At 43.2% G+C, this 16,625-nt stretch overlaps 2 protein-coding genes across 3 annotated transcripts in view; one reads left to right on the top strand and one right to left on the bottom strand.

Annotated features, from left to right (window-relative positions):
- The first annotated feature begins 1,652 nt into the window (after window positions 1-1,652).
- Window positions 1,653-8,320, top strand: PGM3 (phosphoglucomutase 3). 2 transcript variants are annotated; one of them, XM_062489840.1, is made up of 12 exons: window positions 1,653-1,871; window positions 2,570-2,754; window positions 3,049-3,116; window positions 3,416-3,549; window positions 3,705-3,900; window positions 4,658-4,815; window positions 5,220-5,303; window positions 5,928-6,026; window positions 6,336-6,452; window positions 6,604-6,726; window positions 7,481-7,654; window positions 8,234-8,320. In XM_062489840.1, the coding sequence occupies exons 1-12, from the start codon at window positions 1,668-1,670 to the stop codon at window positions 8,318-8,320; spliced, it is 1,629 nt and encodes a 542-aa protein (XP_062345824.1). In that variant the 5' UTR covers window positions 1,653-1,667. The 2 variants fall into 2 exon arrangements, with proteins under 2 accessions (XP_062345824.1, XP_062345823.1); XM_062489839.1 differs by lacking the exon at window positions 6,604-6,726 and having other exon boundaries at window positions 1,668-1,871.
- Window positions 8,321-9,472: 1,152 nt separating this feature from the next.
- Window positions 9,473-16,625, bottom strand: part of DOP1A (DOP1 leucine zipper like protein A) — a 59,724-nt gene continuing 52,571 nt past the window's right edge. Inside the window, exons 35-39 of the mRNA XM_062489838.1 lie at window positions 16,050-16,105; window positions 15,029-15,193; window positions 13,962-14,091; window positions 11,905-11,964; window positions 9,473-9,783 (exon numbers count right to left, since the gene is read on the bottom strand). Of these exons, the coding sequence (XP_062345822.1) occupies window positions 9,478-9,783; window positions 11,905-11,964; window positions 13,962-14,091; window positions 15,029-15,193; window positions 16,050-16,105 (717 nt within the window). The 3' untranslated portion in view covers window positions 9,473-9,477. The remainder of the gene's footprint in view (window positions 9,784-11,904; window positions 11,965-13,961; window positions 14,092-15,028; window positions 15,194-16,049; window positions 16,106-16,625) is intronic.

Here is a 16,625-nt window from a genome sequence, read left to right as displayed (position 1 = left end):
GACACACAGCGCTCAGCAGCTCAGCACCGGGCACGGGTGGTCAGGCGGAGCCTTGCAGGATGGAAAAGAGCAGGGAATGAGGTCCCGCATTGATGGGCGTGGGCACTGATGCATTATTTATGTTATTTATGAGCAAATATAGCCGGTGTTGTCCAGGTGTCCTAGCTCAACCCCGGCCAGCAGCCAAGCCCCATTCAGCCACTCTCTCATTCCCCCAACCAGCAGCACCAGGGAGAGAATCGGAAGGGAGAAGGCAGAGAACTCACGAATTGAGGTAAAGGCAGTTCCACAGGGAAAGCAAAAGCCGTGCACACAAGCCAAGCAAGGGATGAATTCCCTGCTTCCCATGGGCAGGGGGGTGTTCAGCCATCCCCAGTGGAGCAGGGCCCCACCACACCTAGCGGTGACTTGGGAAGACAAATGCCATCACTGCAAACGTCCTCCCCTTCCTCCGGCTTCCACTGCCTTATATACTGAGCATGATGTTCCATGATGTGGAATGTCCGCTCGGTCAGTTTGGGTCACCTGTCCCTGCTGTGTCTCCTCCCACGCTCCCCCAGCCTCCCCACCAGCATGGCAGTACAAAAATGAGAAAAGGCCTTGGCTCTGTGTTAGCCCTGCTCAGCAATAACAAAAACATCTCTATGTTACCAACCCTGTGTTCAGCACAAACCCCAAACAGGCCCCTACCATCCACTGTGAAGGAAACCAGCCCCGCCCCAGCCAAAGGCAGCGCACTGGGGGGGGAACTTGTAATCCCAGCGTGATGTCAGTGCGGCGGTGCGAAGGTGGGTGTCACGGCCAGCCCAGCCCAGCCGCCATTCCCAGCCCAGCCGCCATTCCCTCACGTCCCGCCGGGCGCTGCCGGGTGGGCGGGGCGGTGACTGCGCGGCCGCGGCTCCGGCCGGGGGCGTGGCCCTGGCGCCACGCGGCAGCCTCCGCCCCGCCCACCCCCCAGCGATTGGTCGGTCCCGCCGGGAGTGGGCGGGGCCGCGCCGGCTCCGTGCGGAGCGCGCGGCGGCGGCTCCGGCGGGACCGTGTCCCACCCATCGCATCCCGCCCATCCCGTCCCATTCTATCCCACCCCTCCCGCTCCATCCGTCCCATACCGCCCCGCCCCAGCCGGTGCGTCCGAGCGTCATCGCCGAGGGGTCCCGAGGGAAGCAGCCGTTCAGGGGGGCGCGCGTGCGGCTGGCCCCGCCCGCCCGGCCTGCTGTCCGTCTGCCGGTCCGCACGGAGCCGCCGCCCGCGGAAACATCCCGGGGACACCGCTGGGGGCTTCCCTGCGAGCGCTTGGGGAGGCGGGACACGCCGGTTTTGGGCTCGGAAATCAGTGTGCGGAGCCGCGGCCGAACGCTCTGGGCGGCTGGTGTCACGGTGAGGAACGGGACGCTCCGCTGCGGGAACGCGTTAGGATCCCTGGATCCAGCCACTGGGAACTGTGGCTCTCCTCGCCTGGTCCCTGCGTGATCTGCATATGCCTGCTCACGCTGTTTATCCGGTGCTGTCCGGGCAGTGCAGAGGCTGCTCCCCGGTCCTGGTCGCCGTGCGGTCCCGCCGAGCGATTGATGGCAGCGCTTTAGGGCACCCGCAGTCTTCAGAACGCGGAACTGCTCTCAGCGACTCGTCTCCTCTCACTTCCCTCTGTGTTGCTTCCTTCTCCAGCAATGGATTTGGAAGCCCTCAGGAAGTACTCGGCCCTGCACCCCAAGCCTGCCGGGCTCACCCTTCAGTATGGCACCGCTGGGTTCCGCTCCAGGGCCGAGCAGCTGGATCACATCGTGTTCCGCATGGGCCTCCTGGCCATCCTCAGGTCCAAAGCCGTGACAGCGACCATTGGCGTCATGGTTACAGCGTCTCACAACCCTGAGGTAAGAACGGCCCTTTCTTTAAACGTGTGACTGGTTCGGCGGAATGATGTGAAGTGTTTTGGTAGAAGGGTGGGAAGATGCGATCAGTTTGTTGGAATCAAAGCTCATCATAGCACTGAGAGACCACGTCCTGAATACACACTTGGACCTACTTAAAGCATTCAGCCTGCTCCCTGTGAATACGATCTCTGATCTATCTGAAGTTATTTTCCCCCTGTACGCAGAAGTGGGATTTGTTTCTCATGTGGAAATAGTTTTATATAGGAAACATTTTATATTGCAATGTAACTTTCCAGTGCTGAGAAGTTAGGAGTAACCTTGAGAAGAACCTTTGAGTCAACTTTTGAAGTTTTAAAAACAAACATGCATATGCAGCTATTACAAGTCAGGCATTTAGACTTTTGCTGCTGTGGAACATTGAAGACTATTAGAAACTCCCCTTATGTAATTTTAATGTCAAGTGAATTTCATACCAAAATTATAAGGGAGAAAGAGTTGGTTCTTCAGTATGCTTGTTCTAGTGGTTCTTTGGGGGCTTGTTGGAGGTCTAAATAAACAGCTAAGCTATTGCATCCCAGTCATTCTCCACTTCTAAATAAGCAATGGGACTGGACCATGTGTTGTCTGTCTGCAAAGAGGTTTTATTAGTTCCCCACTTTTAGACTAACTATTTTTTGTTCTTCTGTTTTTCTGCTAAGGAAGACAATGGTGTAAAGCTGGTTGATCCTCTTGGAGAAATGCTGCACCCTTCCTGGGAAGAATATGCCACACAGTTAGCAAATGCAGAGGAGCAAGAATTACAGAAAGTGATAACTGAGATCTGCCAAAAGGCAGCAGTGAACTTGCACAAAGATGCCTCGGTTTTTATTGGTAGAGACACCAGGTGATGACAAAAGGCTGTAGATATATCCTGCCCTTATGGAAGTACCAGTGTTGTCTTCAGGGGAATTGTGTGATGTCCACCTGAGTCCAGCACTTTACATCTGTTTACAGTCCCTAGGGGTGTTGGCTTTCAAACTTTATTGGGAATTGCATACAAAAGAGAAAGGTTTGGATTTCTTCACAGTGAGTCTATCTTGTGGCAGGAAGCTTGTAGTGTCTTCCACATGTGTTTCCTTCCCAAGTCCATAGATAAATGCCTTTGCCAAGGTTATCAGCTGTGCTTGTTGTTTTCCAGGCCAAGCAGCGAGAAGCTGTCCCAGTCAGTTATAGATGGTATTCAGGTTCTAGGTGGCCAGTACCACGGTAGGTTACAATTCTGCAATTCTAATCTAATTTCAGGGTTTTTTTAATATAAATTTGACTCCTTTATGCAGCCCTAAAGCAACAGCCCAGACACATTTCCATCCTGGCTTGTAACAGTCCTATTTCAGGGTGGTTGCATGGCTTTAATGCAAAGCAGGGCAGGGGAGGGTTATGTTTACATAAGACAACTTGAAAAATTTCCTATGTGTTTCCTGGACTGCATCTGTCTGTTTACAACTTTTAACCAACAGTTAATTTGCAATTCTATTCTGAATATTGTTCCTTTTATTTCACACTAGATTATGGTCTGGTGACAACACCACAGCTCCATTACATGGTCTGCTGTCAAAACACTCAAGGGCAGTATGGGAAAGCAACGCTGGAAGGTTATTATGAAAAACTGTCCAAAGCTTTTATGGAACTGATAAAACAGGTAAATAGTAGGCGCTGTCTTCTTCATGCAGATGTACAAAATTATTCTCTTCTGTTTGTTAGCCTGTTTGGGCCTGAAGTTTCTAATTCAGCATGTTATAGGTATGGTTTCTCTAGGGTAGCAGTTCACTTTCCCCCTTTTTCCTTTGCACTAAGTCTCACTGCTCTGGAGAGAGTCAGAGGCACCTGAAGATTGACTGTGCCAATGGAATAGGAGCCCTGAAACTATCAGAAATGAAGCCCTACTTTCCACAAGAGGTGCTAATTCACATATATAATGACGGAACCAAGGAGAAACTCAATCACTTATGTGGTGCAGATTTTGTGAAAGTTCACCAGAAACCACCTGGAGGTATGTAGTCAGTAATTTTATGTTGCTTTACCTCCTCTGCAGAGTCCACATCCTTGGTTAAGTGGAGCTCCCTGTTTCTTACTAAGTGACTGCATGAATGGTTCTTTGGCACATCTCTGTGTTAGTCTGTACTGCTTGGAGGAGCACAGTCTCTCTCTGACTGGCTGAAATATGTTTGACAGTCTCTTCTGAATGTTAAGCTGTCAGAGTCCAAAGATCAGCCAGGACTGGCTTAGTGTTATTTATTTTACTTCCCTTTGTATTATGAAGAAATGCTTTTCCGGGTTCCCACCGAAGGGCTGGGTTATTTAACAGCTTGGTGCCAGCAGGCTGAATCATTGACATAAACCAGTGAGGAAATTATTTCAATCAATCTTCTGAGCATTGTGTAAAAGAAAACCCCTGAACTGGGAGAGCACTTGGTTTGGATATGAGATTACTGGAGGCTAAACTGAGTTTTCCATTGGACAGCTGCCCTCTCAGTGCAACTGCTGGCCAGATCTGCACACCAAGATATGCTGTTGATTCTCCTTCCCACACTGGTTGTGTACTGGAGAAATGCAGTGCTGGGAACAGCACAGTGGCAGGACCTGATGGAGATTAATGACCTGTGCCTCATTAACTGTGCCTGAGTAGAGTCACTTGTATGTAGACCTGTGCTCTGAAAAGAAAATGTATTTTTCTAATCATTCACTGAAATAAATTATCTGATTTTGTTTTTCTTTTCCTGTTTTTAACTTGTAACTCTGTAAACTAGGGCTGGACATGAAGCCCAATGAGAGATGCTGCTCATTTGATGGTGATGCAGATAGAATTGTTTATTATTATAAGGACACATCTGGCCATTTTCACCTGATTGATGGAGATAAAATAGCAACTTTAATTAGTATCTTCCTAAAAGAACTTCTTGCCAAGGTAACTCTAATATATGAAATGAATGCTGGAATTTTAATTTTTAAAGTATATTTTTTTTTTTAAAATATAAAATACCATGTTGTTTGGTATGTGGTCTCTGTACATCTACCTAAAGTGAACCAGCTTTAAAAAGACCACTGCTGTGGCCAAAAAGGGGTTTGGAAAGTCTAAGCCTAAAGAGCTGCTTCAGCCAGACCCAAGAAAGATCAACATAGGATGTACAAACACTTGAACAGAATTCATGTTGTTTTAAACATACACAAGTCCTCAGTGAGCTGGTACCTCCCTCTGGTACTCAGGAATTTTAATTGTACATTTAACAGCTCTGATTATCTTTCCACTTATCCTTTTTGTTTGGCTGTGTGCCTGTTGGACAGTAAAACTTGACTTATTGGTTTGCTCAGGTGAAACAGAACTTCACATTGGCAGTGGTCCAAACAGCGTATGCCAATGGGAATTCGACACGCTACCTCCAGGAAACACTGAAGGTATTCCCCGTGTTTTTTCTAGGTAGTTTGCATTTTTTTTATTTTAAAAGTAAATGCAACTGTGTACGATTGATAGGAAAATTAAAATCAAGCAAAAATAAATTACTCTTTCAGACCTCCAGTGGAGACTAAATTATTGGTGGCAAAGGAGACACAAGAGAGCAGAGCTTAAAAAGGTCCAGTCAGCTTTTATTAATTAAAAAAATATTTAATGAAATCCCTTGGCATTTAAACAAATTGAGAACTTTATAGCTTTGCAACCACTTGAGTCAGTAAAGGCTCCTTAATACTTTGACACTGATTGTTTCATTTTTTTGCAGCAAGCTACACCTTTCAGGAATTGAGAGAAGGTATTATTTCTCTATGTGAATCTAGTGTGTTCCCCAAAGCTAAAAATTGGATTTTTCTAGGTAGAAGTTTATTTCTTTATTAGCCTTTATTTTCACAGGAAGAAATGAAATACTTTTAAATTGTAGAAATAGTGGAGCATTTTAGGTCTGGGGCCTCAGTGGCTGTGAAATATGGGTTGGTTTGCAAGAGTCTTTCCAGGCTAGTGCTGGGTTCCAGCCTGTGGAGGAGGGTCTGTAACCTTGTTGCCATTCTTTGCACACCCTTGGGCTGCAGGTACCTGTGCACTGTGTCAAAACAGGAGTGAAACACTTGCACCACAAGGCCCAGGAGTTTGATGTGGGTGTTTATTTTGAGGCAAATGGACATGGCACAGTAAGTATGAGCATGTAATCCATAGGATCAGCCATTATGTACAAAATTTTGGTTAAATTACCTGGAGGAGAAGGTCTTTTCACTCTCTGTTTGGTTTTATAAATGAGACTTTTTCTTCTTGTTTAAAAATGCTTTTTTACTCCTTCTATGTTTATCACAGCATTGCCACCAGCTCCTCTGTGCTTTATGGGGGAATTCCTGGTAGCAAACATTAAGGATGGCTATTTGGGCTTAGATGGTAAAAGTTCTGTCCTCACTACTGCTTATGTCCTGGTTTCATCTTGACAAGCTCTCATCTTTTTCTTCCAGGTACTGTTTAGTAAAGCTGCTGAAACTAAAATACGACAACTGGTAAAAGAGGAGAAAGATGATGAAAAAAGAGAAGCAGCAAAGATGCTTGAAAACATGATTGACCTGATTAATCAGGTAAAAGCTGAGAGAACTGAACCACGGTGTTGGCAGGGTTAGCCTGTTTGTGAGCTCCTGCCAGGCTGCTGATGGGTACTGCTGGAAGCGTCCTGATGAAATCCTGCCTCCCTGTCTTACTGCTGCAGTGTTTTTCCCTCCCTGTTGGCAGACTGTTGGCGACGCTGTCTCAGACATGCTGGTTATTGAAGCAATCCTGGCTCTGAAGGGTCTGACTGTGCAGCAGTGGGATGCCCTCTACACTGACCTTCCCAATCGGCTGCTCAAGGTCCAGGTGAGTTACCAGCCACACTGGCTCAGGCTACAGCAGCCTCTAGGGGCCCTGCTCACAGCATCTTTTGCCTGCACACATTTTGATAAGCTTTACTTTAAAGCTGAAACAGACCATGAAAGGGCAGAAATTGGCCAAAGAAGCTGGGGAAAAACCCAGAGGAGGGACAAGAATTTCACTTGGACTAAAATAGAAATATGACTTGAAAAAGATGAAATAATAGTCAACTATGTTAAATGGAAAAACCTGACTAAAACTCTTCAAATTTTAACTTAAGAAGAAATTCCAACTTTCCAATTAGAAAAATCCTGTTTTCCAAAGGCCCCTGTCTGCTGGGCAGCTGGATGTTTCTTGGTGTGCTACTTTGTATAACTTGGATGTTCAAGCTTTTACTTCTGTATCCTTTCCAAAGTGCAAAAGAGCTAGAGCAGAAGGTGCCACGTGGCAGCGTTCTGTTAGACACAGTAAGGCAACTCTGAGCTCTAAATGAACTGGAGGAAGGAATTTTAAGTTTCTGATCTACTGGGAGAAGCTGTAGCTTCACTTCAAGTTGACCAAGAAGGCATGTTCAGAACTGACCTTTTTTTTAAACTGGGCAGATGAGGCCTCTCAAGACTTGGTTAATAGATGCTACAGGGATCCTATGGACCCCAAGTGTTTGAGTAGTCCTTTATTAGCTCCCAAACTGAACTCTTCTCCAGGCAGCACAACATATCCAACCCTGAGTTTGTGTCTTACCCTGTTTCTGATGCCACAGGTCGCAGACAGGCGCGTTATTGACACAACGGATGCAGAACGGCGAGCGCTGACACCCCCAGGGCTACAGGAGAAAATTGATGCCCTTGTAAAGAAGTACAAACTGTCCCGGGCATTTGTCCGTCCATCAGGAACAGAGGATGTTGTCAGAATCTATGCTGAAGCAGACACACAGGTCAGAGCTTGACTCATTTGTCAGTGGGCTTGTTCACATTAAACAATCTTCTGCCTAGCCGGGGGGGGATGAAGGAAGTTGGTTAACCACATGCTTAACAAATGCTAAATTTGGAAAAAAAAAGACTGATCGCAAAAAGTCGGTTTGGATTTTCTTTTATTTAGAAAAGTAATGTTTAATGTTTATCTTCAGAAGGAAAATATAAGTGTTTATAAAGGCAGATTTAACACCAGATGATTTTGAAAAGACAAACCAGCCTTCTGAGAGCTTAGGGTTAAGAAGAAAGCTACAAAAGCAGCCTTTAACTACACAATTTCATAAGAGGCAAAATAGAAAAAAAAATCTGGCTGCTGTTTAGTCCAGATCTGAACTTAAAGGTGACAGCAAAAGCAATGATCTTGCTCTCCCCACTTCATGTGCCCTTACCTGGCACTTCTCTCTGCCTGCATGATGGCAGTGGCTGATGGAGCAAACAGGGAATACAGCATTTGCAAGAAAATGTTTGCCTTAATATCACATATTTGCTCTGTTCTTCTCAGGCTGACAGCAGCATAACCAACTTTTCCAACATTCCCACAGGAGAATGCAGATGCACTAGCCCATGAAGTGAGCCTGGCTGTTTTCCACCTCGCTGGTGGAAAAGGAGCACCACCCCAGCCTATATAAGGAATAGCAGTTAAAGCAGACAACTCCCCTTATCTTTTGATATTACCTTTTTTACCACGTGCTGCTGTGCACAGAGCCAACCCTTCCTGGGAGTAGCAAGGATTGACCAGAACTGAGCAGAATAGTGCTCTGCTTATTCTTAACCTCCCTTAGCAACTTACCTCTTAATGAGATGCTGTTGAATGTTCCCCTCCTCAAATTTGTCTAACTTCTTGACAAGCCACGACCATGTCCAGAAGGAATTCTGCCCCTCCCTGCCCCAGCTTAGTTCATTGTCACACTGTGCCTGAAATCCAACTCCCACACCCTCAGAGCACTGGCCATGGCTGCATGACCAGAGCTCTGCTGTGACTGTGCTCACAGTGGCTGCTGCAGGATCATCATCCCCACTTCTCCCCAGTAGCCCAATTATCTGTGGGCAAACAGTGTAAGACAGAGGCTGTCACTTGTCTTCAGATTCAGTTTACCTCACTTTGAGAGGGAAACAATATAATGAAAAAGAATATTTGCAAATAATAATCTATTATTGCAATATTACCTTCATTAGATACTTCATGACATTATTTAGAGAGTAATTTGCAGTAATAGTATTTATAATCACACTTGAGAGGGAAGGGACAGAGACAAGTTTGTCTTCTGTGGCCTTAATTGCTCCCCAGCACCACAAAGGGGCTGGGCCAACAGGATGCAATGTTTTAAACACACCAGTATCCTCCTTGCCATACTTTGGGTTCAGGGTGTCTACCTCTGACAAACAGTTCATTATAGTCCTGTATTAACTCCTGCCATAATAGCATTTTACAGGTTATTTAATAAGCACAAGTTCCAATAGATCTTAAAAAAAAGAGAAAAAATAAACTGGAAACAAATTGAAAAAATGTGCACCTTGTATTTTTTCATTTTTTTTAAAGACAGAACTCAAGACAACAAAACATTTACTGTAAATAGTAGGCACCATAATCAATATGAGCCACCAATATTTAAACTTGATTCAGGCCACATCCAGAACTTCTCTTATTTACAAATATTTAACTTAAATACAACATTAAGTATTTCATTACATACAAAATAAGAAAAGAATACTATACAACTGGGAAAGATACAGTATTTCATTTGGATAGTTACACTACACATAGGCTGAGCAGTACCAGTTTGGTTCATGATTTTATGATGCCTTCAAGAAAATCCTTCTCAACCATTTCTTCTATCTTCTGTCTTGCTTTGCTGGAGAAGGTCTTGAGGTTCTCCATTTTTATGTCCTTACTCGGAAAACAGTTGGGGTAAAGGACAGGGCTCCCTGAGTGTCCAACACATCTGCTCGTGACTTTGCTGTTAAACACTTGGCTGAGTACATTGAAGAAAGGCAAGAGCTGCTCAATGCTGCGAACAGTGTAGATGGTTAAAAGCAAGTGACCTGGTTCCCAGCTTAGTGTTTTCCCTGAGCCATCCTCCTCCAGGTTTTTCTGCAAATACAGAGACATGGGAAATAATACACGACAAAACAGGAAAAGCACCGGTGAAAACAAAAGACTAATGCATAACACAGTACTTTTCTGAACTCCAAAAAGATTTGTCCTATGCACAAAACACACCAATGGTGAAGTGCAGCTTCCAAGGCAGAACCTCTGTTCCCCCTCACCATGCCCTGCAGAGGAAGTGGCTGGGAGCACACAGGTGGCAATCAGCTGATGCTAAAGGTACAGTTGCTGTGGGCATTTGAGTCCAACACCTCACCCCAGGGCTGTCCCAAAACAAGGCAGCCTCCACGCTGCAGTGCTGTGGAGCTGTTCCCAGGCAGCACCCTGTGGGAAACACAAATGGCCCAAGCTGGTGACAGCTGGAAGTTGAGCTACTTCAGAAGCTTTCCAGAGCAGGCTTCTCTCTGGTGACACTCACACTTCACCAGCTGATACTACCAGCACCAGTCATTATAAACCCCAGAGTAGGTTAAAATAGATACAAAGCATCTTCACTTTGCAGCTTGAGTTCAGAGTTTTTGGAAATAGCAAAAATGAGTGCTATTTTTAGTATCACAAATAACACGCATGGACATTCTGAGAAACACTAGAAGTTGTTCTCAAAGGAAAATGGCTCAGTTACTACTCATGGTGTATTCTCAGAACTCAGCTATTATGTTCCTTCCATTTCTTGGGGGAATGTCAAAGGAAAGAATTTCAGGAACCCCATAAGCAAAGGCAGCAGTCACACACCAGATGTTCATCAACAGCAGCAACACTGCTGTAACCCTGCTGAGGGCTGCCTTAAATATGTGCATACTGAAATACCCAAGCACCAACATCCCGGTTCTTCCCTATTTCCTTTATCTGTGAGGCAAAAATCATACTGAAATCTAGACAGAAAAGTACTATCGCCACTAGAAACACCTTGTTTGTACTGTTACTGACAAACCAGTACACAGAACTTCTACCATGAAGTAGAATCCCAGCGCTATTGGATTTTATTCTGCAAGGAAGGAGAAAAGCAGCACAAAGGCCTTACCAAGAAGAGCCACCTGTGGATCCACCCCATCCCACCTCTGTCCCACTGCCCTGCCAGCACCTGTGGCTGAGGCAGGGGGTCCACTTGGCAATGAAAGAAGAATGACGGGGAAAGGACAACAGTGGGAACAAAGCATAAGGTAAGGATCACTGATTGCACAGCCTTTGAGCAAATAGATTTTTTTTCAAGACATGATACTTACATAAACACAGGTTTTGCCCTTTAAATGGAGCAACTGACCTGCAATTGAGAAGCCTACAGGGCACCCATTTTGCAAACCCCAATTAGATTTAAATTCAGTATGAATGTATCTGGTGGCTTGACTCCCTGCCACAGGAGATCACTATTTTAGTTTTACAAGTCTTCTGAAAAGAAAGCCTCACAGGGAATCACAGCAAAGGGAAGACTAAATTTCCAGCACAAAAGGAGTTGTTAATGCCTCCTTCTTTAAATGAAGCCACTAATTTTAGAGTTTCTCCTTAAAAAAATTCTCATTGTATTCACAGAGGAGAAGTTTCTTCCATACTGTTTTTGTATTACGCTTAGAATTACCCAGTGGTGAGCAGGATGTGCCCCCAGCACGCAGCATCAGTGTCACACAGCAGCCAACCAAATGGGTGCATGTGCAAATTCCAGCTCTGAGCAATGAAATACAACCCATCCAAGCCATTTCCTCATGGCAGTATTGGCTAAGCAAACATCAATAACTCCACAGATGCTTACAACAACAAGTTAATTTGATGGATACCAACCAGAGATTGTGTGTTTCACACCTGCAGTTTGACAAAAAATATTTTACGATTTAATTTTATAATGATTTGCAATCATAATTCTTCGTAGAACTATCAGCTTTTTGTAATCTATTTTGTACAGGAAACCAACTTAAAAACTTTTGCTTTTTGAAAAATAAAAGTTATCTATAGAAATAAGGGTTCTCATACCTTAAAATTCTCTCAGCTTTGTTCTATAACAAATCTGATCTCTCTTAGTTCTTACTGAATACTAAACAGTGCCCAGGGCCTTGAGGTGATGGTATTATTATGGCAAGCTTGTTTCACAACTCAAGCATCAAAGGCCACCCTCACCTGATGCTTGGCCATCTCCATTCCCTCCAAAACCACCGTCTTAAAGTCCTCCTGTTTGTCCTGTGGAAGGAAAGAGGAGAACTTTCAGACTGCATTTCATATATGAAAAGAATACTCTGCCATGAAGGCCGTGCTGTTGCTTGGTTGGGTGCTGTGCTTCAGCTACAAAAATCACCCACCCCGACAAATCCATGATCCAGCAAGATCTTGGCAGACTCAAGCTAATATGGCCAAAACACTGCTAGACAAAATCAGCACTGCCAGAGTTTGTGCCCATGCTTATTTCCAGCACTGCCAAAGGAGGTTTTCCAGAATGTTTCCCTCAGATAGCAGAGCTTGAGCAACACCATACTACATGAATCTACATGAGTCAGAATGTCCTGAAGGAAAATAAGGATCCACTCAATTTTTCTCACTTATTTTCTACGAAAACCCCACAACTATATGTAATAGTGTTCTCCTCTGCAAAAGGAAGAAATGGCCTGAAGTCAATATTCATTATCTCATGTATATCTCATTATCATACACCTACCTATGGTTCAGTGTGCAACTGCTGCCATGACTAAGGGGTTCCAGAAATTCCAGGAAGTTTTCTGAATTCTTGAAGCATACTGCAGGAGTCCTGACTTTGGGCATCTATCTCAGCATACAGTACTTACCAGCAGCATGTATATTTATAAATCACACATCATGTATAAATTCATGCACAGAGATTACTTGGAGTGTGAAAACTTTTCTAAGAGATACTAAATTGAACACCAGGGTTAGAGGCTATGCCTGAGGAACAGGCAGTTCAAATTTATTACTCCTTTATACATGCAAGAAGAGAAATTTAGTCTCATCTTCATGGTTCAAAAATGCTAAAATGCAAAATGCAGATATGCTTCAGATACTAGTTTTACCTCATAATTGTGAGCCTTGCTTCAATGGTTCAGATATGTCTGCAACTAAGTTATTCCTAAATTTAATGTAGCCACTTGTATCTCAGCAGTAGTTCCTTTACTCACTGAAGACATTAGAGACTGTAAAGGGAATAGCTACAGCAAGCTGCCAGTGTTACAGCCCTGATGAAGACATTTAAAGAGAGAGAAACCTGAGAATAAAACTTCAAAACTTTCTGCCATACGGCTTTGTACTTCCTCCCTGCTTCCCTGGCTCACCCATCATTTCCCAGTGAACTGCTTGTTTAAGAGGGCTCTGTCCTCACAGAAGGAGCAACAAAATATCTGGCAGCAAGGTTCTTAACTTTGTGGCAGCAGAAGGGAATTCCCTGGGACAGGGCTAGGCCAGCTTCCATTGGTTTCATCAGCAGATCAGGCCTCCAAACCCACAAACCTGGGGTTTAATACATACTATGCACCAACATAATGATAACCCTAATTCTGCTCCCACTCTACAAATTGTGCAGGCAAGATTTCCCCAGAACTGTTTCTACTGATCTCTGCCTTCTTCTGTTCATCACAGTCCCAGGCTCTGTTCAGTCTCAACACTCTTAGCTCTGTAATGTTTAGGAATGCAACAGGTTTTTAAATATTTGATTGTTATTAACCAAACTGGTTTTCTACTTCAAAAAGGTAGTAGTCAGACTGGTATCTGACTACTATCAGTCATATAATAATAATAATAATAATAATAATAATAATAATAATAATAATAATAATTTACTTTTTAATTTACTTTTAAATTTAATTTACCTTTTACTTTTTAATTAAATAATGCTTCGAATTTAGAAATCCAAAGTCAGTGATCATAATCATCTTGACCATAGCAGGTTATGAATCTTTCTGTTGTCAGTTTGATTAGTTCTGGGGCTTTTTTGTTTGGTTTGGGCCTTGGGTTTCTGTTTGTTTGATTTGTTTTTTTTTTTTCTATACTTATATATGGCTTTTGCCTGATGCTGACTTGAGATTCCTCCAGCTGGTATCTCCTACACCAGAAAAAATCCTTTCCATTCTTCATTGTTAAAAAAAAAAAATAAAATATCCAAACCCAAACACTGCTGTGAGTTACTGTACATGAAACTTTTCAGTTAAAAGCAAAAGAAAAAAGCAACACACCTTTGCTTTTTTTCGCAGCAGCTTTGCCAGACGCACTACATAGGGTTTGAATTCCCTCTGATGTGTTCCTTGTCTTCGTACTTCCAAGCCTGAATCATCTGATGCTTCTGGAATAAAAGCCCAACGATACCTGCCACAAGATAACACAAGCAGATGTTATCCACACTGAACATGCAGGCTTTTCTGAACAGTCAAAAATATGAATGGTTGAGGAAATCTGGTGAAATATCAGAGAAGGAGGCAGGAAAAAAAAAGTTAACCCTCACAAGAAAAAACAAATTAAAAAAACCCCTTCAACATTAGATTTAGAAATACTACAGGGCACAACCTGATACATTGTGTGCAAATCCTTCTAGCCTCTAACCCACCCGAGTGCCTTTTAAACTGCAGGATAATTAGGGGTGTCTATAGAGCTGTGCCAGGGCAGCAGCCTTCACACAGTCACCAATGTGCAGTGTAAAGGAAGAGGCATGATACTTTGTTTTGTGCTTTGTGGCCTCTCATTCCCAGGATCTCCAGCAAATGCAAGTTGTTTTGCAATCATTTTTTCCAAGGGAACAGAACTGCAGAGGCACTGAGGAAGCAATTTGTACATGTGCCCACTACTGACCACTAAAAACCTATGCGATCCCCTTTCTAAGGAGGTTTGTTGCCACATCTTCCAGACAGACTGTGTAAGAGTAATTGAAGCAAGTCATGCTGAGATGATGTGCAGATCTCATGCATTACTCACTGAGATTGGGTGGGTGTATTTTTTCTTAGGCATTACTGCAACTAAATACTTTAAAAATAAAATACTTGAATAATTCACTACTACTGACGACGTCTCAAGTGTGGCAAATCCCTTGCCACAGGCTAAATCAAGCCAGCTTGAGCTAATTTGATATGGAGCATCATTTGCCCTGGGGGTCACTCAGATACTGTGAGGGAATGAACTATGAGCTGCCCTGGCTGAAGTCCAACCAAAGAAGGGAAACAGAAAAACAAAGACTCTTTTGCACACTAGAATTTTACCAAGAAGCATAGAAAAATATCCAAAAACTTAAATGACAATGTTTTCTACTCACATCTGAAATTGAGGCAGGTTTTCAGATGGTAAAGCTAAAGCCAAGTCCAGAAATTTGCAAGCAGACAAATACAGGTTCAACCACCTCTGGCTGTTGTAGGATGTGGAAAAACCATTGCCACCTGTATAAGTTGTCTCCAAACCAGCAACAGATGGGCCAGAAGTTCTAAAATATATTATAGCAGGGAGGTGAGTCATAATGACCTTCTGCCACCATGACAACTTTATTTTTCTTACTTGCCTTTACAAACTCACAACTCTTTATTTACCAGCATAATCCTGAATGCATAAATTGAATCAAGTGTGTGCCATGAGTGCAGTTCTGTATGCATATATATGTGTGATAAAATGTCAATATATAGTGAACGTGTTGCACTGTATCTATTCCCAGACATTCAAATTAAGAAGAAATTTAAAATTCTGTCATGTTGATATTACTTTATTGAAGGGAAAAACTCTCCAAAAAAAGAAAGAAGCTAGGAAAAAAGTGAGCAAAACTTGGGCAAATAACTGGCTCATTTGAGAAATCTGCCTCTGCTGCTAGCATTGACTGAAATTGGATCACACTGTACAGAAAATAGATGAGACAAAAATGGAAAACAAAACAAGAAAAAATATCTACCTCACTTTTCTAACACAAGAAGAAGCTACACTTTTATTTAGACAAAAATAAAGGGTGCATCAGTCTTATTTAGAATAAGTGTATGACACAGAAAATATATAAGTTGTGCCATGCCATGCATAATTTAATTGCAGCAGCAGTGCATTTTAGTCAGGCACACACTGTAAGAACTCAGACACTTATATTTTGTAATTTCCCTTAGTGATTTATGAGCAATCTGACAGCAGGACTTTTGTTTAGTCCTGAACAGTCTGTCCCTGGTACTGCAGTCAGACTGAACTAGCTTTTACTTGTCCTTCAACAACTCTAAGATAAATTATTTTAAAGAATGCCTCAACTCCCCATCAGCATACCAAGGGATTTTTATAAAGTTAAACAAGCAAGAAGTTCATATATTTACCTGGAAATGTCTTCATCAGCAGTGAGCTCCTGTTCCATCAGTAAAAATACTTGCACCTGAAGACCAAATGTGACATTTTAAGAGCATTTTTAATGGACTGTGACTCAGAAAAACACAGGAAAAGGCTGAGTAATAAGCCTTAGACAAACAGTTTGGAGCTTTATTCTCTCTCCTGTAGGAGTGGACACTGACATCCTAAAGCTGTTTCATCCCTTATGAATACACAAAAGCCACAAAGAACTCTTTTATAGCCAGGAAACCTTTCAAAGGCTAACCCCCCTCCACTGTCTAGAAAGAGAGCAATACCTAAACGAAATAAGAATAAAGAATCATTTAATAGAGCAGTCAGGCTCAGGTGTGAATTCCCAGAAGCACCACAATCCTGCTAACTGCAAGTAGTTCCAAGAGTATGGTAACTTGTGTGAAGGCCAGAGGACAGCACAGAAATCGGAAGATCACATTGAGCAGAATGGGTTTTCTAGTATTCATACTACTGGCAAGCTTAAAATTAAATACATCTATTGCTAAAACAACACACTTGAAAATATTTTATATAGCTTTTCTCCATCTGTTGCT

Source organism: Cinclus cinclus, chromosome 3 (assembly GCF_963662255.1).
Source record: "Cinclus cinclus chromosome 3, bCinCin1.1, whole genome shotgun sequence".
NCBI classification, from domain to species: Eukaryota; Metazoa; Chordata; class Aves; order Passeriformes; family Cinclidae; genus Cinclus; species Cinclus cinclus.
The sequence above is the reverse complement of the archived record's forward strand: the minus strand, read 5'-3'. Positions and strand labels throughout refer to the sequence as shown.

What these genes read in the sequence shown, in the direction of transcription:
- PGM3 (XM_062489840.1), top strand. Translation starts at nt 1,668, where the DNA reads ATGGATTTGGAAGCCCTCAGGAAGTACTCGGCCCTGCACCCCAAGCCT. An exon ending in TTTATTGGTAGAGACACCAG is followed by an intron (nt 2,755 to 3,048) that starts GTGATGACAAAA and finishes GTTGTTTTCCAG; the next exon opens with GCCAAGCAGCGAGAAGCTGT. An exon ending in TCTAGGTGGCCAGTACCACG is followed by an intron (nt 3,117 to 3,415) that starts GTAGGTTACAAT and finishes ATTTCACACTAG; the next exon opens with ATTATGGTCTGGTGACAACA.